The sequence below is a fragment of the Nerophis ophidion genome, linkage group LG22 (assembly GCF_033978795.1).
Source record: "Nerophis ophidion isolate RoL-2023_Sa linkage group LG22, RoL_Noph_v1.0, whole genome shotgun sequence".
NCBI classification, from domain to species: Eukaryota; Metazoa; Chordata; class Actinopteri; order Syngnathiformes; family Syngnathidae; genus Nerophis; species Nerophis ophidion.
This window is the reverse complement of record NC_084632.1, coordinates 4,861,389-4,887,189: the sequence shown is the minus strand read 5'-3', so window position 1 is coordinate 4,887,189 and position 25,801 is coordinate 4,861,389. Positions and strand designations below refer to the sequence as shown.

At 37.8% G+C, this 25,801-nt stretch overlaps 1 protein-coding gene across 6 annotated transcripts in view; it reads right to left on the bottom strand.

Moving 5' to 3' along the window:
- The window catches only part of obscna (obscurin, cytoskeletal calmodulin and titin-interacting RhoGEF a), a 171,852-nt gene that overhangs the window by 48,207 nt on the left and 97,844 nt on the right, over positions 1–25,801 (bottom strand). For 5 of the 6 annotated variants that reach the window (XM_061883080.1, XM_061883082.1, XM_061883083.1 and 2 more), the window contains 8 exons: positions 22,202–22,304; positions 21,968–22,097; positions 18,501–18,615; positions 11,083–11,185; positions 7,453–7,568; positions 7,277–7,389; positions 5,458–5,626; positions 1,802–1,889 (listed from right to left, as the gene is read on the bottom strand). In XM_061883080.1, the coding sequence (XP_061739064.1) occupies positions 1,802–1,889; positions 5,458–5,626; positions 7,277–7,389; positions 7,453–7,568; positions 11,083–11,185; positions 18,501–18,615; positions 21,968–22,097; positions 22,202–22,304 (937 nt within the window). The remainder of the gene's footprint in view (positions 1–1,801; positions 1,890–5,457; positions 5,627–7,276; positions 7,390–7,452; positions 7,569–11,082; positions 11,186–18,500; positions 18,616–21,967; positions 22,098–22,201; positions 22,305–25,801) is intronic. The other variant, XM_061883081.1, reaches the window with a different exon arrangement.

Below are 25,801 nucleotides of genomic sequence, written 5' to 3'. Positions count from 1 at the left end.
CCTCCCTTGTGGAGGGGGTCCGGTCCGATGATCATGGATAAAGTACTGGCTGTCCAGAGTCGAGACCCAGGATGGGCTGCTCGTCGGGACCCAGGATGGACCGCTCGCCTGTGTATCGGTTGGGGACATCTCTATGCTGCTGATCCGCCTCCGCTTGGGATGGTTTCCTGTGGACGGGACTCTCGCTGCTGTCTTGGATCCGCTTTGAACTGAACTCTCGCGGCTGTGTTGCAGCCACTATGGATTGAACTTTCACAGTATCATGTTAGACCCGCTCGACATCCATTGCTTTCGGTCCCCTAGAAGGGGGGGGTTGCCCACATTTGAGGTCCTCTCCAAGGTTTCTCATAGTCAGCATTGTCACTGGCGTCCCACTGGATGTGAATTCTCCCTGCCCACTGGGTGTGAGTTTTCCTTGCCCTTTTGTGGGTTCTTCCGAGGATGTTGTAGTCGTAATGATTTGTGCAGTCCTTTGAGACATTTGTGATTTGGGGCTATGTAAATAAACATTGATTGATTGATTGATACCTCAGTTTTTGTATGTCGTCGGCGATCACTCGAAACGAGTATGATTGTCCTCCTGTTGGTGGGACTGCCTTCAGGAGAACGTCTGTCCGTGAAATACAAAGTCTCCCTACTAACTCACCAGTGCCTCCATGGAAATGCCCCCCTCTACCTCAAAGAACTGCTCACCCCCAAATCCTCCACAAGTCACCTCCGCTCCAAACAGGCTAAACTCCTCCAACCTCCAAGGACAAAGCTATGAACTATGGGAGACCGGGTTTTCTGCTCCGCTGCTCCCAGTCTGTGGAACGCTCTCCCTGACCACCTGAAGGAACCTCAGACTGTGGATACTTTTAAAAAAGGCTCAAAAACCCTTCTTTTGTAAAAAAAATAAAAATAAAATGCCTTTTTATAAATATGCATACTAGCCTAGCATTTAGGCTGTTCTAGTTTTTATATTTTATTTATCTTTTTTATTATTTATTTATTTTTATATATTTATTTATGTATTTTTAATACACTCTGGCACTTTGAGGTTGTTTGCTCAATGTAAAGTGTTTCTTTACAAATAAAATCTATTATTATTATTATTATTAAATCTTTTAAAGTGAGGAGACTGGTGCACAGACAGCCACCACACTGTTTTTGGCAAAGAGAAGGCCAGTGTCCAATGGCATGGAGACCAAGACAATCTTTGTGTGTTGATGTAGTGTCCATAGGCCTGGAACCGATTTATATGCAAGCAAAAGTTCGACTCCAGGTGTTGTTGAGGACGGAGGGAGGTCAAAAGCGTAAATCATTGAGGAGTCCTCGGGGGGATGTGTTGATATAGTTAGTGTCCATAGGCCTTGGGCCGTTCTTTATGCAAGCAGCCTTTGTGACCGTTGTGGAGCTTCTATGCAACCATCATCCGCCCACTCCACCGTTGAGGTCTTTTAAATCTTAAGTCTTTTGTATGTAGTACAATTTCGACAAATGGCCAACAAACTAGTCCGTTTGCCTGTGGGTTTTTTTTCCGCAGAACTGAGTGCCCAAACAAATAACCTCACATGCTGGTGATTTTGTGTCCTTATGTGGCCTTTTTCTATTCGGTACAACTGCTAAATAATCCACAATGGGGCCAGATAAAGTTGCGAGTACCAGCATTTTAATAAAAAAAAAGGTGAGACACAAGATTGAACTCACAGCAGAGAACTAAGGTGGTGTTGTGGTGGCCAAATAGGCATAGGAATAAGTTTCTATGAAGGATTACTGACAAAGAACCGAGGTACCACCGTACTGTAAAACAGAAGCTCACCTTCCCATTTCCTCTCCTACGTCATAGACGGCCAACAGCTGCCTTCTCTTCCCTAGATCCACTTCTCTGTCCTGACACCCCAGTGGACCTGAAAAGGCCAAAGCAGAAAGTCAACCATGAAAAATACTGTGTGCATGTGTGTGTAAGCATATATATATATATATATATATATATATATATATATATATATATATATATACACACACACATATACAGTATATGTCATATATATATATATATATATATCTTATATGTATATATGTAAATGTATATGTACATATATGTGTGTGTGTGTGTATATATATATATGTAAATGTAAATATGTACATATGTGTGTGTGTGTATGTATATATATATATATATATATATATATATATATATATATATATGTATATATTACATGTATATGTTACATGTATATATAGTGTACATTACTTGGGGGTGTGGCCTTTGTTACTCTTGAGTTCTTGAGTCAAGAACTCAATAAATCTTGAGTTCATGAATCAAGAACGAAATAACTCTCGAGTTCTTGAGTCTAGAACTCGATAACTCTACAGAGCTCAAGAACTCAACAGAGCTCAAGAACTCAATAACTCAAGAGTTATTGAATCAAGAACTCTACAGAGCTCAAGAACTCACAAACTCTTGAGTTCTTGAGTCAAGAACTTTATTGAGTTACTGAGTTCTTCTTGAGTCAAGAACTCAAAATCTTTTGAGTTCTTGAGTCAAGAACTCGAGAGTTACTGAGTTACGAACTCAAGAGTTCTTGTGTTCTTGAGTCAAGAGCTCAATTACTCTTGAGTTCTTGAGTCAAGAATTCTACAGAGCTCAAGAACTCAAGAGTTCTTGAGTGAATAACTTTAGTGAGTTGAGTTCTTCTTGTGTCAAGAACATAAAGATTCTTGAGTTCTTAAGGTCAAAAACTCGAGAGTTATTGAGCTCTTGACTCAGGAACTCAAGATTTATTGAGTTCTTGAGTCCAGAACTCAATAGCTCTTGAGTCAAGAATTGTACAGCACTCACAAACTCTTGAGTTATTGAGTCAAGAACTCAATAACTCTTGAGTCAAAAACTCTACAGAGCTCAAGAACTCACAAACTCCTGACAAACTCAAAGTTCTTGACTCAAGAACTCAGGAGTTTGTGAGTTCTTGAGCTCTGTAGAGTTTTTGACTCAAGAACTCAAGAGTTATTGAGTTATTGACTCAAGAACTCACAAACTCCTGAGTTCTTGAGTCAAGAACTTTATTGAGTTATTGAGTTCTTCTTGAGTCAAGAACTCACAAACTCAAGAGTTCTTGAGTCAAGAGCTCTACAGAGCTCAAGAACTCACAAACTCAAGAGTTCTTGAGTCAAGAGCTCTACAGAGCTGAGTAAATACATATAGACTCTCAAAGACAATAAAATTGATCATGCCTTCACATGGCGAAATGTTGCATCTAACTCACCAAACCACAGTGCAGCTAAAAGATGTAACCTGTGCCTGAAATATATATATTTTAAAATTATATACCAGCCCAGCATGTCCACTTTAAACAAACGGAAAAAAACTAGTCTCATCAGCACAGAAGCAAGGAACTACTGTGTAACAAAGGCCACACCCCCTTGTAATGTACACTATATGTATGTATATATGTAGGTATATATGTATATATGGTGGCATGTAGGTATACATGTATATATGGTGGCATGTAGGTATATATGGTGGTATGTAGGTATATATGTATATATATATATGTATATGGTGGCATGTAGGTATATATGGTGGTATGTAGGTATATATGGTGGTATGTAGGTATATATATATATAGTGGCATGTAGGTATATATGGTGGTATGTAGGTATATATGTATATATATATATATATATATATATATATATATATATATGGTGGCATGTAGGTATATATGTATATATGGTGGCATGTAGGTATATATGTATATATATATATGGTGGCATGTAGGTATATATGTATATATGGTGGTATGTAGGTATATATGTATATGTATATATGGTGGCATGTAGGTATATATGTATATATATATATGGTGGCATGTATGTATATATGTATATATGGTGGCATGTAGGTATATATGTATATATATATATATGGTGGCATGTAGGTATATATGTAGATATATATATGGTGGCATGTAGGTATATATGTATATATGGTGGCATGTAGGTATATACGTATATATGGTGGCATGTAGGTATATATGTATAAATGGTGGCATGTAGGTATATATGTATATATGGTAGCATGTAGGTATATATGTATATATATATATGGTGGCATGTAGGTATAAATGTATATATATATATATGGTGGCATGTAGGTATATATGGTGGCATGTAGGTATATATGTATATGTATATATGGTGGCATGTATGTATATATGGTGGCATGTAGGTATATATGTGTATATATATATGGTGGCATGTAGGTATATATGTATATGTATATATGGTGGCATGTATGTATATATGTATATATGGTGGCATGTAGGTATATATGTATATATATATATATATATATATATATGGTGGCATGTAGGTATATATGTATATATGGTGGCATGTGGGTATATACGTATATATATATATATGGTGGCATGTAGGTATATATGTATATATATATGGTGGCATGTAGGTATATATGTATATATGGTGGCATGTAGGTATATATGTATATATGGTGGCATGTAGGTATATACGTATATATGGTGGCATGTAGGTATATATGTATATATGGTGGCATGTAGGTATATACGTATATATGGTGGCATGTAGGTATATATGGTGGCATGTAGGTATATATGTATATATGGTGGCATGTAGGTATATATGTATATATGGTGGCATGTAGGTATATATGTATATATGGTGGCATGTACGTATGTATGTATATATGGTGGCATGTAAGTATGTATGTATATATGGTGGCATGTAGGTATATATGTATATATGGTGGCATGTAGGTATATATGTATATATGGTGGCATGTAGGTATATATGTATATATGGTGGCATGAAGGTATATACGTATATATGGTGGCATGTAGGTATATACGTATATATGGTGGCATGTAAGTATGTATGTATATATGGTGGCATGTAAGTATGTATGTATATATGGTGGCATGTAGGTATATATGTATATATGGTGGCATGTAGGTATATATGTATATATGGTGGCATGTAGGTATATACGTATATATGGTGGCATGTAGGTATATATGTATATATGGTGGCATGTAGGTATATACGTATATATGGTGGCATGTAGGTATATATGGTGGCATGTAGGTATATATGTATATATGGTGGCATGTAGGTATATATGTATATATGGTGGCATGTAGGTATATATGTATATATGGTGGCATGTAGGTATATATGTATATATGGTGGCATGTAGGTATATATGTATATATGGTGGCATGTAGGTATATATGTATATATGGTGGCATGTAGGTATATATGTATATATGGTGGCATGTAGGTATATACGTATATATGGTGGCATGTAGGTATATATTTATATATGTGGCATGTAGGTATATATGTATATATGGTGGCATGTAGGTATTAATGTATATATATATGGTGGCATGTAGGTATATATGTATATATGGTGGCATGTGGCTGTCTCACCTTCCTCCACGGTGAGCTGAGCCTGGCAGGAAACGCGTCCAGAGTCATTGTAGGAGAAGCAGGTGTAAATGCCGCTGTCCTCGCCTTCAGGACACACGACGGTGACCGAGCAGCGGGCGGCATGTCGCACCATCTCCACGTTCTCACTGGCCGTCAGCTCCTCTCCGTCCTTCAGGGACACAGAACACACATAGACCTCAACAGAACTTATCCCAACTGAAGCAGGGGTGTCCAAAGTGCGAATGGGGGGGGGGACATTATTCCACGGCCTCGCAACACAATCGTTAGAGTTCTAATATTAGCATATTAGCATTTTATAGGTAAAAAATTGTGTTACTTGACAAATGACATGTTAGCATGCTAACATGAATATGCTATCTCTTTTTTAGCTATTTTTCTTGGGTATATATGTCGGCACTGCATACATGTTAGCATTAGTATGCTAGCTTTTTAAATAGATGTTTCCAGGTACACACCTCAGAGTAATATACTTTGTTGCTTGACACAGGTTGCCGTTAGCATTTTAGCATGCTAACACTAGCATTTAAAAAAAATAATTTAGCAGGTATACTGTACACCTCAGTGTCATATTTTGGTATTTCTCTAATGCTAACTGTAAGCATGCTATTGCAAAAATCTTAGCATGGTACTGTTAACACGCTAGCTTTTTTTTTTTTTTTTAGCTCATTCTGCTCTTATTTTTTTGTTACTCGAGGCTATCTGGCCAGCATGCTAATGTTGAAATCTTAGCATAGTACTGTTAGCACGCTAGCTTTTTTAAATAACTAATTTAGCAGGTATACCGTACACCTTAAAGTCATATTTTGGTATTTTACTAATGCTAACTGTAAGCAAGCAATTGCTAAAATCTTAGCATAGTACTGTTAGCATGCTAGCTTTTTTTTTTTCTTTTTTTTTTTAGCTCATTCTGCTCTTTTTTTTTTGTTACTTGAGGCTATCTGGCCAGCATGCTAATGTTAGAATTTTAGCATAGTACTGTTAACATGCTAGATTAAAAAACAACAACTAATTTAGCAGGTATACCGTACACCGCAAAGTCATATTTTGGTATTTTATTAATGCTAAATGTAAGCACACTATTGTTAAAATCTTAGCATAGTACTGTTAGCACGCTAGCTTTTTTTTTTTTTAGCTCCTTCTGCTCTTTTTTTTTTGTTACTCGAGGCTAGCTGGTCAGTATGCTAATGTTAAAATCTTAGCATAGTACTGTTAGCATGCTAGCTTTTTTAAATAACTAATTTAGCAGGTATACCGTACACCTTAAAGTCATATTTTGGTATTTTACTAATGCTAACTGTAAGCAAGCTATTGCTAAAATCTTAGCATAGTACTGTTAGCACGCTAGCTTTTTAAAAAAAAAAATTTCTGCTCATTCTGCTCTTTTTTTTTTTCTTTTGTTACCTGAGGCTAGCTGGCCAGCATTCTAATGTTAAAATCTTAGCATAGTACTGTTAGCACGCTTGCATTTTTTTTCCTTTTTTTTTAGCTCATTCAACTCCTTTTTTTTTGTTACCCGAGGCTATCGGCCAGCATGCTAATCTTAAAATCTTAGCATAGTACTGTTAGCATGCTATATATATATATATTTTTTTTTTTTTAGCTCATTCTGCTCCTTTTTTTGGTTACTCGAGGCTATCTGGTCAGCATGCTAACTGTTATCATTTCAGTTCGACTTTTGGAACACAGAAATTGCATTTTTTAGTTATTTGGAAAAACATATTTATACTGGTTGAAACTGTTTGTCAGTCTGAAAAAAGTTTGGGCAGCCCCTGACCAAAATCAGGAGCACGCCTCCTACCTTGTACCACTGAATCTGCGGCGTAGGCCTTCCTGTAATAACGGCGGTGAAAGTAACTCGCTGGCCCGGCTCAACGCAGGCGTCCTCGGGGGGAACTTGCACTAAGGGAGGAACTGAACAGGACAAAAGAGTGAGTCGCAAGATAAACATTGGAAAACATGCAAAAAAAAAAGTACCATCTGTGATTTCCTGCATTTGCTCCGAGATGTACAGTTCTTCTTCTTCCTCCTCCAGGTAGCGCGGCTCGGCAGGTGCAGATCCAGAAACCTCTGCAACGCTACCACGCTCCAGTCTGACCACAGAAAAGGTCAGAAAGAGGATTATTTTCATTCCACTATTGCTAACTATTTTTATTATTATTTGGAAAAAATGATAAAAATACATTTACATCCAATTGAAAAGTGCTAAAAATACAAGCATTCTGACTGAATCATTAATAAATTTATTTTAAATAAACTGTCAATACAATTTAAGCGCAAATTAATTCCAGCTTCATCGCTTTGGTCATATTTTTTGCACTTGAGAAACAGTTTTCTTGTTTGTTTGATATTTTAATTACTGCCACAAGTGGTGAAAAAGTGTATTACAACTGAGTACCACTGGGGCCCAAACGGACCACAACTGAGAAACAAACATATCTATGCGGCCCAACAATGGGCCCTATGGTTAAGAAGCATTGCATTACAACATATTTATTTTCTTTTTATTGATTTTATAAAATATTGCAGTAACATGAACATATGGGACATAACACTGATAAAGAATATGCATTTTTTTTTGTATGTATAACTTAATGGGTATACATTTAATACCGCTATTATCAACAATAATAATAAATACTACCAATACCTTTTTAGATTTGCATTTTTTAAAATTTTGTTTTACATTTTATTACATAAAAAAATGCATTCGTATATTTTTTAAATATTTTTTTAATCTAAATACATTTAAACAAATATTTAAAAAAAAATACAAAACTACTACAAAAACAAATAGTACATTCTACAAATGGCATTCTTATTGTATGATTTAATTGGTGTATTAAATACTGCCACTACAAAAATATAATACTAATAAAAATATTACAATTTTACATTTTTACATTTGTAACAATTTAATAAACTTAAAAAAATGCATGCATTAAACTGAATATTCATTATTTTTTATGAAAAAGCACATACTGAAAAAAGGAACAAATTAAATATCACAAACAAGTATTAAATAGTAAAATATTAAATAGTAAAAATGTGCTTTTTGTATGATTACATTTTTACAAACAGTATTTAACACAACTAGTACAAGAAAAACTAATACACAATACTATTAATATATTTTTACATTTGTAAAGGTTTTCAATTTTAATTAAATAACTTTTAAAAAACTAATATTAAATAGCAAATTCAACAAAAACGTTTTTACTTTATAACGTGAGTTGTACAAACAGTATTTAATAATACTACTACAAAAGATATGAATAAACAATACTATTGATAATTGTTTACATTTTTAAGGGTTTTCAATTTTTATAAAAAAAAACACAATTTAATTTAATACAAAATAATATTAAATAGTGAATTCTACTAAACGTTTTTATTTTATTATTTCACTTGTACAAACAGTGATAATAATACTACAAAATATAACAATAAACAATACTATCAACACATTTTTACATTTGTCAGGGTTTTCAATTTTAATAAAAAAAATGATTAATACATTTTAACAAAAATAATATTAGATATATTAAATAGTAAATTCTACAAAAACGTTTTTAGTTCATGATTTAATTTGTACAACCAGTATTTAATACTACTAGTACAAGAAACAATAATAAACAATACTATACATTTTAAAATTTCTGGGGTTTTTAAATTTTAATAAAAAAATGCATTAATATAATTTAACAAAAAATTAAATTAAATACTAAATCATACAAAAGACATTTACTTCATTATTTAATTTGTACAAACAGTATTTAATACTACGAGTACAAAAAATAATAATAAACTATACTATTATTACATTTTTACGTTTGAATATTAATTTAAAAAATCATTAATAGAATTTAACACAAATAATATTAAATAGTAAATTCTACAAAAAACGTTTTACTTTATGATTTAATTTGTACAAACAGTATTTAATAATACCACTACAAAAGATATGAATAAAGAATACTATTAATTGTTTACAATTGTAAGTATTTTCAGTTTTTTTATAAAGTACTTTAATTTAATAAAAAATAATATTAAATGGTAAATTCTACTAAACGTTTTTACTTTATGATTTCATTTGTACAAACAGTATTTAATAATACTACTACAAAATATAAGAATAAACAATATTATTAAGACATTTTTACATTTGTAAGGATTTTCAATTTTAATTAAAAAAAATTAATTGATATATTTTAACAAAAATAATTTTAAATATATTAAATAATAAATTCTACAAAAAAAATTTAGTTCATGATTTAATTTGTACAAACAGTATTTAATACTACTAGTACAAGAAACAATAAGAAACAATACTATACATTTTTAAATTTCTAGGTTTTTTTCATTTTAATTTAAAAAAATGCATTAATATAATTTAACAAAAAATTATATTAAATAGTAAATCCTACAAAAAAATGTATTTCATTATTGAATTTGTACAAACATATTTAATACTACAAGTACAAGAAACACTAATAACATTACTATTGTTACATTTTTACATTTGTAAGGGTTTTAAATTTTAATTAAAAAACATTAATATAATTTAACAAAAATAATATTAAATAGTAAATTCCACAAAAAACGTTTTTACTTCATGATTTAATTTTTTACAAACATTATTTAATAATATAACTGCAAAAGATGCGAGTAAACAATACTCCTTATACATTTTTACATTTGTAAAGGTTTTCAATTCTAATGTAAAAAATGTATTAATATAATTTAACAAAAAATAACATTAAATATATTAAATAGTAAATTAAATAGTAAATTCCACAAAATACGTTTATACTTTGATTTAATTTGTACAAACAGTATTTAACACTACTAGTACAAGAAACAATGATAAACAATACTATACTTTTTTTAATCTCTAGGGGTTTTTAATTTTGACCAAAAATGCACTAATATAGTTTAAAAAATATATATATATTAAATGGTGAATTCTACAAAAAAATGTTTTACTTTATAATTTGTACAAACAGTACTTAATACTACTAGTACAAAAAACACTAATAAACAATTTTATTAATAAAGTTGTAAGGGTTTTCAATTTTATTTAAAAAAAAGTGCATTAATATAATTTAATAAAAAATATTATTAAATAGTAAATTTTACAGAAACTTTTTTACTTTATGATTTAATTTGTGCAAACACTATTTAATACTACTACACAATATACTAATGAGCAATACTATTCACTGTTTACATTTGTAATGTTTTAAATTTTACTTTGAAAAATGACATTTATTTTTTATTAATTTGTAAATAAGAATAAGTTAGAAAAAAATGCATTACAAAAAATAGTAAATTCTAAAAAAAAATATTTATTGCATGATTTAACTTTATTACACTGAAGAAATTAGATAAGAATATTGTAAAAAATAAAAAAATAATTTAAAAAAATATATATATACATTTATATACACACACACGTACAATACAAGAACAATGTAAATAGTAAAATCTACACATTTTAAAATTCTAGGAATGTATCTCAATAATTAATTTCCTAGCTACTCAATGAGAAACTAACACAGTCAAAGCGGAAATATGATTGTTGAAATACTAAAAACCTGTACTCACTGTTCATGAAATGTGGGCGGGAGAATCGTCTTAGCAACAGAAGAAGGCGTGGTATCTGTTTGTAGCCATTTCTTCACAAACGAAGATGACCAAACCTCCGATTCTGCATCGGAAAAAATGGCAAAATATCACACATTTCATCTATTTGATGATTCCAAATTGATGTGAGGTTAAAAACAAAAGAAGAAAAGTGCATTACCTGACAAAGGCAGAATAATACGTGTCTTACCTGCAGGCTTGTGGCTTTAAAACAACTATGAGAGTAGCCATCCGGCACATGACCATCTCTTTGAAGTTAGTTCACGAAGGAGGTAAAAGGTGAGTTCTTTGTTAACATGACAATGGCGACTTACATGGAATAGTCCGCATGAGGAACCTCCTGCTTTTGGACGAGTAGAAGATGGAAAACATGAAGGTTATTGATATATATACACATAAATATATGTTTACAATGTCAATATTAGAAGTGTGAAACTGAGAAATGAAAGGACAGGAAGTTATTTGTCACCATATCCGTCCCAAAACTTTTGAACTGGTGGATCTTGTGAGTGTGTGAGTTGAGTGAAAAGACAAGTGTACCCTATTTTTCGGACTATAAGGCGCACTTAAAATCCTTTTATTTTCTCAAGAATCGCCAGTGCGAATTATCTACAGAATAATCCTGGTTGTGCTTACCGACCTCGAATCAATTTTTTTTGGGTACATCATGTTATGATAAGTGTGGCCAGTAGATGGCAGTCACACATAGGCGATATCAACCTTAAGAAAGTCAATGACTTCACTATAAAAGTGGGTGACATTGTTATCACCAGGAAAGATGAGATCACCTACCTAGGTTCCATTCTAGAGGCTAATCTTTCCTGTGATAAAATGGCAAGCAAGGTGATAAAAAAGGTTAACCAAAGAACGAGATTCCCCTACAGAATCTCCTCTCTGGTCAACAAAAGCACCTTGAGGATTCTAGCGGGAACTCTCATTCAACCCTCCTGGTACCCCAGCACCTCCAAAACCCTCAAATCTAGACTCCAAACATCCCAGAATAAGCTACTCCGGTTACTTTTAGACCTCCACCCCAGATCACACCTTAATCCAACCCACTTCTCCAAAATGGGCTAGCTCAGGGTGGAGGACAGAGTCAAACAACTTGCACTGAGCCTGGTCTATAAAATCCGCTACACCTCCCTGATACCGAAGTACATGTCAAACTACTTCCTTAACGTAAATGACCGCCATAACCACAACACCAGGGGGAGCTCCACAAACCACGTGAAACCCAGATTCCTTTTAGACCTCCACCCCAGATCACACCTTAATCCAACCCACTTCTCCAAAATGGGCTGGCTCAGGGTGGAAGACAGAGTCTAACAACTTGCACTGAGCCTAGTCTATAAAATCCGCTACACATCCCTGATACCGAAGTACATGTCAAACTACTTCCTTAACGTAAATGACCGCCATAACCACAACACCAGGGGGAGCTCCACAAACCACGTGAAACCCAGATTCCTTTTAGACCTCCACCCCAGATCACACCTCAATCCAACCCACTTCTCCAAAGTGGGCTGGCTCAGGGTGGAGGACAGAGTCAAACAACTTGCACTGAGCCTAGTCTATAAAATCCGCTACACCTCCCTGATACCGAAGTACATGTCAAACTACTTCCTTAACGTAAATGACCGCCATAACCACAACACCAGGGGGAGCTCCACAATCCACGTGAAACCCAGATTCCTTTTAGACCTCCACCCCAGATCACACCTCAATCCAACCCACTTCTCCAAAGTGGGCTGGCTCAGGGTGGAGGACAGAGTCAAACAACTTGCACTGAGCCTGGTCTATAAAATCCGCTACACCTCCCTGATACCGAAGTACATGTCAAACTACTTCCTTAACCACAACACCAGGGGGAGCTCCAAAAACCACGTTAACCCCAGATTCCGATCTAACAAAGGTCTTAACTCATTCTCTTTCTATGCCACATCAAAGTGGAATGCACTCCCAACAGGTGTAAAAGTCAATCAATCAATCAATGTTTATTTATATAGCCCCAAATCACAAATGTCTCAAAGGACTGCACAAATTATTACGACTACAACATCCTCGGAAGAACCCACGAAAGGGCAAGGAAAACTCACACCCAGTGGGCAGGGAGAATTCACATCCAGTGGGACGCCAGTGACAATGCTGACTATGAGAAACCTTGGAGAGGACCTCAGATGTGGGCAACCATTGTTTAATTTCATTAAGACACGCCTCCAGCTGACTACAATCCGGCGTGTTGGTCAGCTTTAGGGGCATGTAGAGTTGGGTGTCATCAGCATAACAGTGAAAGCTAACACCGTATTTGCGTATAATGTCACCTAGCGGCAGCATGTAGATGCTGAAGAGTGCAGGGCCAAGGACCCTGGGGAACTCCACACGTTACCTTAACGTAGTCCGAGGTCACATTGTTATGGGAGACACACTGCATCCTATCAGTAAGATAAGAGTTAAACCAAGACAGGGGTAAGTCTGACATACCAATTCGTGTTTTGATACGTTCTAATAAAATATTATGATCGACAGTATCGAAAGCAGCGCTAAGATCGAGGAGCAGCAACATAGATGACGCATCAGAATCCATCGTTAGCAATAGATCATTAGTCATTTTTGCAAGGGCTGTCTCCGTGGAGTGATTTGCCCTGAAACCGGCAACTGGGTGTGAGTTTTCCTTGCCCTTTTGTGGGTTCTTCCGAGGATGTTGTAGTCGTAATGATTTGTGCAGTCCTTTGAGACATTTGTGATTTGGGGCTATATAAATAAACATTGATTGATTGATTGATTGATTGAAAGGTTTCACATAGATTGTTAGACACTAAGTGTTCATTTAACTGCTCCGCAACAATTTTTTCGAGGATTTTTGAAATAAAGGGAAGGTGAGACACCGGTCGGTAGTTTACCATGAGGTCAGGATCGAGGTTAGGTCTTTTAAGAAGAGGATGAATAACCGCTTTTTTGAATGCTAGGGGAACAGTGCCCGAGGAAAGTGATAATTTTATAATATTTAGCACTGATGGACCTAATAATACAAAGAGCTGCTTGATCAGTTTCCCAGGAAGTGGGTCAAGTATCAATCAATCAATCAATCAATCAATCAATGTTTATTTATATAGCCCCAAATCACAAATGTCTCAAAGGACTGCACAAATCATTACGACTACAACATCCTCGGAAGAACCCACAAAAGGGCAAGGAAAACTCACACCCAGTGGGCAGGGAGAATTCACATTCAGTGGGACGCCAGCGACAATGCTGACTATGAGAAACCTTGGAGAGGACCTCAGATGTGGGCAACCCCCCCCCTCTAGGGGACCGAAAGCAATGGATGTCGAGCGGGTCTAACATGATACTGTGAAAGTTCAATCCATAGTGGCTCCAAGACAGCAGTGAGAGTCCCGTCCACAGGAAACCATCTCAAGCGGATCAGCAGCGTAGAGATGTCCCCAACCGATACAGGCGAGCGGTCCATCCTGGGTCCCGACGAGCGGTCCATCCTGGGTCTCGACTCTGGACAGCCAGTACTTCATCCATGGTCATCGGACCGGACCCCCTCCACAAGGGAGGGGGGGACATAGGAGAAAGAAAAGAAGCGGCAGATCAACTGGTCTAAAAAGGAGGTCTATTTAAAGGCTAGAGTATACAGATGAGTTTTAAGATGAGACTTAAATGCTTCTACTGAGGTAGCATCTCGAACTGTTACCGGGAGGGCATTCCAGAGTACTGGAGCCCGAACGGAAAACGCTCTATAGCCCGCAGACTTTTTTTGAGCTCTAGGAATCACTAATAAGCCGGAGTCTTTTGAACGCAGATTTCTTGCCGGGACATACGGTACAATACAATCGGCAAGATAGGCTGGAGCTAGACCGTGTAGTATTTTATACGTAAGTAGTAAAACCTTAAAGTCACATCTTAAGTGCACAGGAAGCCAGTGCAGGTGAGCCAGTACAGGTATATATGTATGTATATATGTATATAAAGGTATATACAGTATAAGTATATATGTATATAAAGGTATATACAGTACAGGCGTAATATGATCAAACTTTCTTGTTCTTGTCAAAAGTCTAGCAGCCGCATTTTGTACCAACTGTAATCTTTTAATGCTAGACATTGGGAGACCCGAAAATAATACGTTACAGTAATCGAGACGAGACGTAACAAACAAGTAAACATGTTGTTTGTTTTATTCCATTTACACGTTGTAACAATTCCTCTGTTATTTCCTCAAAACATGTACTGAACTGTGCAATCTACTAATAAAAGTACCAATAAAAAAAAAGTGTAGACTGCAAGAGGCAATATAGCAAGCAACACCAAAACTTTGATGTTTCATTGAGAATACAGAACCATTACACAAAATGCTCAAAAGTCTGTCAAAATGTTTTATTACGACTGTGGTAAGTGTCAGAATAATTGTATATAAGTTATCACACAACTTTGTGTTCCATTGAGTTCAGGTCCCCGGGGAGAAGACGAAAGCTGTCTTTCATCTTTTCAAGCAAAAGGCTAGTAAAACTCCACTGTGTGCGACAGGATGCGACGTGGAGGTGTCGGTTTCTTTGATCTATTGACAACAACAGGAAGACTTGTGTGTAGTGTTGTAGTTCTTGTCTTGTGCTCCTAATTTGGTGGATTTTTCTATTCATCTGTCTTCCTTTGAGTGATATTTCCCGCATCCACTTTGTTTGAGCAATCAAGAATATTTCAGTTGTTTTCATCGTTCTTTGTGGGGACATTGTTGATTGTTATGTCATGTTCGGATGTACATTGTCGAAGTCTTTGCTGTAGTCCAGTATTCCGTTTTTGTCATGTCCCGGTGATCATGTTTAGTTTGGCTATGTTGTTTTTGGATTTTGTCAGTTCCTGTTTTTTCACTCTCTGCTTTGTTTCCATGACAACCCATTAGTTTTTAACCGCCCTCATGTCACACACCTGATTCATTTGGACTCATGCACCTGTTGTCAATCACCACATTGACGATTACCACGGCGTGGCGCAGTGGGAGAGTGGCCGTGCGCAACCGGAGGGGCCCTGGTTCAATCCCCACCTAGTACCAACCTCGTCACGTCCGATGTGTCCTGAGCAAGACACTTCACCCTTGCTCCTGATGGGTGCTAGTTAGCGCCTTGTATAGCAGCTCCCTCCATCAGTGTGTGAATGGGTAAATGTGGAAGTAGTGTCAAAGTGCTTTGAGTACTTTGAAGGTAGAAAAGCGCTATACAAGTACAACCCATTTATTTATTTATTTACCACATCGCTATTTAAGCCTGCAGTTGCCAGGCAGTCACCCTCTATACGCCCTTGTTATTCATGCTGATGATCCATGCTGCTCTTTTTCATGCTCTTTTCTCATTCCAAGTAAGTGTTCCTTATTCATGCCATAGTCTGCAAGTTTTGTTTTATGTCCATTTTGTTTTATGAGCAAGACACTTCACCCTTGCTCCTGATGGGTGCTAGTTAGCGCCTTGTATAGCAGCTCCCTCCATCAGTGTGTGAATGTGTGTGTGAAGTTGTAAATGTGGAAGTAGTGTCAAAGCGCTTTGAGTACCTTGAAGGTAGAAAAGCGCTATACAAGTACAACCCATTTATTTATTTACCACATCGCTATTTAAGCCTGCAGTTGCCAGGCAGTCACCCTCTATACGCCCTTGTTATTCATGCTGATGATCCATGCTGCTCTTTTTCATGCTCTTTTCTCGTCCCAAGTAAGTGTTCTTTATTCATGCCATAGTTTGCAAGTTTTGTTTTATGTCCATTTTGTTTTATGAGCAAGACACTTCACCCTTGCTCCTGATGGGTGCTAGTTAGCGCTTTGCATAGCAGCTCCCTCCATCAGTGTGGGAATGTGTGTGTGAATTGGTAAATGTGTAAGTAGTGTCAAAGCGCTTTGAGTACCTTGAAGGTAGAAAAGCGCTATACAAGTACAACCCATGTATTTATTTATTTACTACATCACTATTTAAGCCTGCAGTTGCCAGGCAGTCACCCTCTATACGCCCTTGTTATTCATGCTGATGATCCATGCTGCTCTTTTTCATGCTCTTTTTTTCTCATCCCAAGTAAGAGTTCTTTATTCATGCCATAGTCTGCAAGTTTTATGTCCATAATTCTGCCTTTGTGCGAGTTTTTGTTTATACCCTTTGTTTTTGAGTGTTAAAATTAAAAGATGTCATTACCTTCACACCATGTCCGATCCAGTCGCTTCGCACCTCCGGAAAACAATCCACACCATAGTCCTATTCTTGACAGTTTTTGTTTACTCTGTAGACAGTTCAGTTGTAGTTTCGTTCTGCATAGCCTTCCCTAAGCTTCAATGCCTTTTTCTCAGCGGCACTCACCTTTTGTTTATTTTAGGTTTAAGCATTAGATACCTTTTTACTTGCAGGCTGCTTCCCGCTGTTTCCCACATCTACAAAGCAATTAGCTACCGACTGCCACCTACTGATATGGAAGAGTATTACACGGTTACTCCGTCGAGCCCTAGACAGCACAGACACTCAACAACAACACATCATTTGCAGACTATAATTACTGGTTTGCAAAAAATATTTTTAACCCAAATGGGTGAAATTAGACAATCTTCCACATCACACCAGACTGTATCTCAAGGTAATGGTTGAAAAACACTGATTTACACATCAAAGAAGTCTTTTACATTTAGAAAAAAATTGTAATATGACGCCTTTAATTGGCCTTATAGTCCTTTTGTATGAAAAAACAGTGCGTGTTACGTTTTCGACGCATATTGATGCGCGAAGTGTCACCCCAAGATGCTACAGAACTTCGGACCAGGCAGGATAGAAGGTAGGAGCTTTGTTTTAATATACAAAATACAAAATAACACTAGACAAAAGGGTGAAGAAACGTCGTGCCTACGCACGGAAGCTAAATGCTAATAGTTAGCAAGAGTCGAGTTCAAGAAGTCCAAAGTGGCGCGTGCCGAAGCTAAGATATAACTTAGCAAGGTAATACAAAACAGAGTAACCAACGCAACTGTTGCATAGAGGAAACAAAAGATCCAGACAGAACTCAGGTAGCAGGCGGGCTTAAGTACTAAAACAATAATCCAAAACAGGTGTGCGACAGAAAGGCAGTGCAGGTGGAGCAGATGATGTCGCCATGGTGATAGAAACAAATCATGAAGTGCCCAAACAAACTCAAAAATCTAAACAACAAACGATCCGTGCAGCGGGTCGCAACAGTGGGCCTCCTAATCCGGTGCGCCCTATGGTCGGAAAAATAGGGTAATGTCTTGAAATGGAATAAAGATGTGAGAATGGATGGATGAAAGTGAGTGTCGATGCGGGCTGGACTGAGTTTGCAAGATGGCATGTGCTCGCTCCCCCTCCTCATATTCACAAGAGCTTTAAGTTTGGTACCTTGAACAGCTGTCCTACCTTTAGGAGGCAGGTCAGGCGCCCGGTCTTCGTCCGGGGCCACGTAGGCGGGGCACAGGCCGGCCTTGCACTTGACGCAACCCAGCTGATTGGACAGCTGGAGCAAAACGTGTCTTTAGGCGAACGCCTGGGCCAAACGGTGACTTTCTAGGTCAGGGGTCGGGAACCTTTTTGGCTGTTGATCATGTTTTTGTTTGGCCATGTGCTGTTTGTCTTTTGGACTCTTTAAGTTCCTGTTTTTTTCCACTTCCTTGTCTGGTTTCCTTGGTTACTCATTTTGTCCACCTGTCTCTGGTGGACAAACTGCCCGCTCACCTGCTTCCCGAGCACTAATCAGAGGCAGTATTTAAGCTTGTCTTTGCCAGTCAGTCGCCCTGGCGTCAATGTGATCTTTTCTTGCTCTGTGCTGACTTGTTTCATGCCTTGCCATAGTTTTGTAGTTTTGTTTGATTAATGTTCATAGTCTAGTTTATGCGTTAGCTTTCTTCCTTAGCCCAAGTTGTGCCGCCGCTGTGAGCGATTTTTGTTTGTATCTTTTTTTAGTTTAAATTGAACAGCTGGAGCAAAACGTGTCTTTAGGCGAACGCCTGGGCCAAACGGTGACTTTCTAGGTCAGGGGTCGGGAACCTTTTTGGCTGAGAGAGCCATGAAAGCCAAATATTTCAAAATGTATTTCCATGAGAGCCATATCGTATTTTTTTAACACGGAATACAACTAAATGCGTGCATTTTTAAGTAAGGCCAACATTTTTAGAGTATAATAAGTATTTTATTCTTTTTAATAACATTGTTATTCTGAAGCTAACCAATAATAAATAAAATGTCATATCTGTTGATCATGTTTTTGTTTGGCCATGTTGCTGTTTGTCCTTTGGACTCTTTAAGTTCCTGTTTTTTTCCACTCCCTTGTCTGGATTCCTTGGTGACTCATTTTGTCCACCTGTCTCTGGTGGACAAAATGCCCGCTCACCTGCTTCCCGAGCACTAATCAGAGGCAGTATTTAAGCTTGTCTTTGCCAGTCAGTCGCCCTGGCGTCAATGTGATCTTTTCTTGCTCTGTGCTGACTTGTTTCATGCCTTGCCATAGTTTCGTAGTTTTGTTTGATTTATGTTCATAGTCTAGTTTATGCGTTAGCTTTCTTCCTTAGCCCAAGTTGTCCCGCCGCTGTGAGCAATTTTTGTTTGTATCTTTTTTTAGTTTAAATTGGACAGCTGGAGCAAAACGTGTCTTTAGGCGAACGCCTGGGCCAAACGGTGACTTTCTAGGTCAGGGGTCGGGAACCTTTTTGGCTGAGAGAGCCATGAAAGCCAAATATTTCAAAATGTATTTCCGTGAGAGCCATATCATTTTTTTTTAACACTGAATACAACTAAATGCGTGCATTTTTAAGTAAGACCAACATTTTTAGAGTATAATAAGTCTCTTATTCTTTTTAATAACATTGTTATTCTGAAGCTAACCAATAATAAATCAAATGTCATGTCTGTTGATCATGTTTTTGTTTGTCCTTTGGACTCTTTAAGTTCCTGTTTTTTTCCACTCCCTTGTCTGGTTTCCTTGGTTACTCATTTTGTCCACTTGTCTCTGGTGGACAAAATGCCTGCTCACCTGCTTCCCGAGCACTAATCAGAGGCAGTATTTAAGCTTGTCTTTGCCAGTCAGTCGCCCTGGCGTCAATGTGATCTTTTCTTGCTCTGTGCTGACTTGTTTCATGCCTTGCCATAGTTTCGTAGCTTTGTTTGATTTATGTTCATAGTCTGTTTATGCGTTAGCTTTCTTCCTTAGCCCAAGTTATGCCGCCGCTGTGAGCGATTTTTGTTTGTATCTTTTTTTAGTTTTAATTGGACAGCTGGAGCAAAACGTGTCTTTAGGCGAGCGCCTGGGCCAAACGATGACTTTCTAGGTCAGGGGCGGGAACCTTTTTGGCTGAGAGAGCCATGAAAGCCAAATATTTCAAAATGTATTTCCGTGAGAGCCATATCATATTTTTTTAACACGGAATACAACTAAATGCGTGCATTTTTAAGTAAGACCAACATTTTTAGAGTATAATAAGTCTCTTATTCTTTTTAATAACATTGTTATTCTGAAGCTAACCAATAATAAATCAAATGTCATGTCTGTTGATCATGTTTTTGTTTGTCTTTTGGACTCTTTAAGTTCCTGTTTTTTTCCACTCCCTTGTCTGGATTCCTTGGTTACTCATTTTGTCCACCTGTCTCTGGTGGACAAAATGCCCGCTTACCTGCTTCCCGAGCACTAATCAGAGGCAGTATTTAAGCTTGTCTTTGCCAGTCAGTCGGCCTGGCGTCAATGTGATCTTTTCTTGCTCTGTGCTGACTTGTTTCATGCCTTGCCATAGTTTCGTAGTTTTGTTTGATTAATGTTCATAGTCTAGTTTATGCGTTAGCTTTCTTCCTTAGCCCAAGTTGTGCCGCCGCTGTGAGCGATTTTTGTCTGTATCTTTTTTTAGTTTAAATTGGACAGCTGGAGCAAAACGTGTCTTTAGGCGAGCGCCTGGGCCAAACGGTGACTTTCTAGGTCAGGGGTCGGGAACCTTTTTGGCTGAGAGAGCCATGAAAGCCAAATATTTCAAAATGTATTTCCGTGAGAGCCATATCATTTTTTTTTAACACTGAATACAACTAAATGCGTGCATTTTTAAGTAAGACCAACATTTTTAGAGTATAATAAGTCTCTTATTATTTTTAATAACATTGTTATTCTGAAGCTAACCAATAATAAATCAAATGTCATGTCTGTTGATCATGTTTTTGTTTGTCCTTTGGACTCTTTAAGTTCCTGTTTTTTTCCACTCCCTTGTGTGGTTTCCTTGGTTACTCATTTTATCCACTTGTCTCTGGTGGACAAAATGCCTGCTCACCTGCTTCCCGAGCACTAATCAGAGGCAGTATTTAAGCTTGTCTTTGCCAGTCAGTCGCCCTGGCGTCAATGTGATCTTTTCTTGCTCTGTGCTGACTTGTTTCATGCCTTGCCATAGTTTCGTAGTTTTGTTTGATTTATGTTCATAGTCTGTTTATGCGTTAGCTTTCTTCCTTAGCCCAAGTTGTGCCGCCGCTGTGAGCGATTTTTGTTTGTATATTTTTTTAGTTTAAATTTAGTCATGTTTTTTACCTAAATGCCATGTCCCGAGTAGTCCGTCTGCCTTCCTGGGAGAACGACCCCGCAGCAATGACATAAAATACTTCTTACCATTAATGCGACTTCTTGAACAGGTGCGGTAGGAAACGGATGGATGGATTTAAATGCATGAGAATGTTTTCTATTTTGAACGTTATTTTTAGCACTGTAAATTCCAGCGGAATTATTCATAATTATCGTGTTAAGCAACGTCAGCTAAGATTTATCTGAGAGCCAGATGCAGTCATCAAAAGAGCCACACCTGGCTCTAGAGCCATAGGTTCCCTACCCCTGTTCTAGGTCGTACCTCGCACTCGTACAGCCCGAGGTCTGCCTGGGTGGCGGCGACGATGGTCAGGGACAAGACTCCGCTACGTCCGTCATTGCAGATGAGATATTTACGCTTGTCGGTCAGCTCTTGGCCGTCTTTCATCCACCTGTTGGGACAAAAGGAGGAGTTTATCATGCGGACCTGTCTCAGCTCGGGATGGGTTCTTGCTTGGTATTATTGCCAGAATGATGCATCAGGAACGTCACTGACCTGATTCTCGGTAAAGGAGTGGTCAGGGTGGAACAGGTGAAGGCCATGTCCTCCGTCTCCATCAGGCAAGAACTCTCCAGCCGACTGACAAATCTGGGTGGAGCTGCGACAAACAGAGATTGTAAATGATCAATCAATCAATCAATCAATGTTTACTTATATAGCCCTGAGAGAGAAAAAAGATTAAAATAAAATAAAATAAATCGGTCTTAGCCTGGGCCCTGGAGAGGGGGTGCAGACTGAGGCCAAGGGAAAAAAACAACTCATAGCCGTAGTACACATCCCTCTTCCATGTGTGTAAGAGGGAAACATCAAAGAACACATAGGACATTAAAGACATTAAAGCAGCAGATACAAGCAGACACTTCTACATACAGCTATGAATAAAAAGTAAAAGAAACATATCCACTGTGGTGGCCTCTGTGGTGTTCCACGCCATTGTCTGCTGGGGAGGAGGGAGCATGGCCAGAGACAGGAGCAGACCCAACAAAGCAACCAAGACACCCGACTCCACTCTCGGCCAGTGTCCAGTCCGCATGGATGAGCGAGGATACGTCCAAGGTGACTGAGGTGTCCGACACCTGCTCACCCAGTCAAGACACCGCAAAGCCTCTTCGTCCCGGCGCTCAGTTCTAGCTCCGCAGCCCTGTCCCCTCATCCGCATCTCCCCCAGTCCCTCCAAACTGACTCCGGTGTGGCAGAGACCCAGCAGCTGGTCTCCATGGCCAAAAGGCTCCCGGGAGGCAGATTCAGAAGTCCACAAAAAAAGCACCACAGAGGTCACGAAAGTGCCACCCCTTGTCACACAGTCCCAAAGGGTCCCGGACCAAAAGGCAAGAAAATATAATAAGACATGAAAACAAGAGGGAGACGCAAAAGGATGACACAAGAGCACAGAGCTCCTGCCTACAGCAGCCACTACAGCAGCGCCATCTTAGAAAAAAAAAAAAAAGATGATTAAGAGTACAAAAGCCTTTTAATTGATATCTTTGACATCACCTACAGTGACCTAGTGGTTAGAGTGTCCGCCCTGAGATCGATATATTGGGAGTTCAAACCCCAGCCGAGTCATACCAAAGACTATAACAATGGGACCCATTACCTCACTGCTTGGCACTCAGCATCAAGGGTTGGAATTGGGTGTTAAATCACCAAAAATAATTCCCGGGCGTGGCCATCACTGCTCCCCTCTCCTCCCAGGGGATGGTCAAGGGTGATGGGTCAAATGTAGAGAATAATTTCACCACACCGAGTGTGTGTGAGACAATCATTATTACTTTAACTTTAATTTTGATAAAAACATTTAAAGTCATTTAGGTAGCCCTTTTTGTATTTCTTTAAATTTGTATTATTATTATTTTTCATATTTTTTTATTATTATATTTTATTATTGTACATTATTATACAAGTCTAAGTCTAGTTTGGCTTTTCCAACCCAATTTTGTGTAGCCCCCCTTGGGGAAATGTGATGGACAAAATATGTGATGAAGAGGAAAAGGCCCTGCCACACTTACCTGATACCAGGGGCGCCACTAGACCTAATACTGTACTGGGGCACACCTGGGGCACAAATAATTCATGTGAGCGTGCAAAGCGCGCAAGCAAAAACATTTTTAGCACTTATTTATCTTAAAAAATGCATAAATAGTGCTTTAAACTATGAAATCATATCAGATTATGTTGTATGGATGTTTGATTAACCACCTCATTCCTCGCTGCTTCTTCCCTGCTGCGGGCAAATAACTTTCTGATATCCATCTGGGAGTTACAGTTTGAGTCAAATAAAAATCTAAATATTATAATTAACAAATTGTTGTTGGCTAACGTTACCTACCTCAGCAGTGATACTCACCCCCCCCCCCCCCCCTCTCTCTCTCTCTCAACTGAAGTCTCGATCCACGCGTGAATAAATTACCATATTAATTAGCCATGTGCTCATTGTTATGTGGAGTGAATACAGTAGCAATCAATTACCATACTAAGTAGTATGTGCGCTGTTGTCTATGTTATGTAGACTTAAAACTCTGAAGCGTTTTTTTTTTATTGGTGAAATTTTTACTGGGGCACTGCAGATCAACACTGGGGCACGTGCCCCAGTGAAATCTGTCTGGTGACGCCACTACCTGATACCTGGAATGGGCTAATTTTTGGGATTACCATTGAACCACTAATCTATGTGTTCACCCGGCTATGAATGATAGGTTGTACTACAGGTTATAGGTCCCTAAGATACATAGATATGTAATGTATTCATACATTGTTTATGTGGTATATAAATGATAAATGGGTTGTACTTGTATAGCGCTTTTCTACCTTCAAGGTACTCAAAGCGCTTTGACACTACTTCCACATTTACCCATTCACACACACATTCACACACTGATGGAGGGAGCTGCCATGCAAGGCGCCAACCAGCACCCATCAGGAGCAAGGGTGAAGTGTCTTGCTCAGGACACAACGGACGTGACGAGGTTGGTTCTAGGTGGGATATATATATAAGCTAATCATATTGTTTCTTGTACTTAAAAATAACTGACCGTTTTTTTACCCCTTCTCTGGGATTATATTCCCAGTTTTGATCTCGGACATGTGGTCACTTATAGCATATAATATTTTATTACTGTTAAGCAAACTATGAATAATAAAGTTAAAGTACCAATGATTGTCACACACACACTAGGTGTGGTGAAATTTGTCCTCTGCATTTGACCCATCACGTTTGATCACCCCCCAGGAGGAGAGGGGAGCAGTGAGCAGCAGCGGTGGCCACGCCCGGGAATTATTTTTGGTGATTTAGCCCCCAATTCTAACCCTGTTTTTAATTCAAGTACCCCCTAATCAGAGCAAAGCATTTTTGGTTGAAAAAAAGAGATAAAGAAGGAAAATACAGCACAATGTCATCAGTTTCTGATTTATTAAATTGTATAACAGTGCAAAATATTGGTCCGTCTTGAACTATTTGGAAAAAAAGATATACAATTAATTAAAAACTTGTTGAAAAATAAACAAGCGATTCAATTATAAATAAAGATTTCTCCACATGGAAGTAATCATCAACTTAAAGTGCCCTCTTTGGGGATTGTAATAGAGATCCATCTGGATTCATCAACTTAATTCTAAACATTTCTTCACAACAAAATAAATCTTTAACATCAATATTTATGGAACATGACCACAAAAAATCTAGCTGTCAACACTGAATATTGCATTATTGCATTTATTTTCACAGTTTATGACATTCATATTTTGTTGAAGTATTATTTAATGACTATATTTATAAAGGATTTTTGAATTGTTGCTATTTTTAGAATATTAAAAAAAAAAAATCTCACGTACCCCTTGGCATACCTTCAAGTACCCCCATTTGAGAACCACTGCACTAGGCCACTGAGTAGTAAAACACGCCAAAACATGTGTCCTTTATCATAGCTACATTAATGACAAAAAAGCGCGTGAAAATCAGTGGTATTCAGTGAGGTAAGATGAAATAAATGCGCTGACAGTTCATTGCTTCTGCCAAATGAATTAGACTGTGTGGAGCGGATCACCACTCCAAGATGGCGGCCCTGCGTCTCGTCAGCGCCAGTAGGCAGTAGCGCT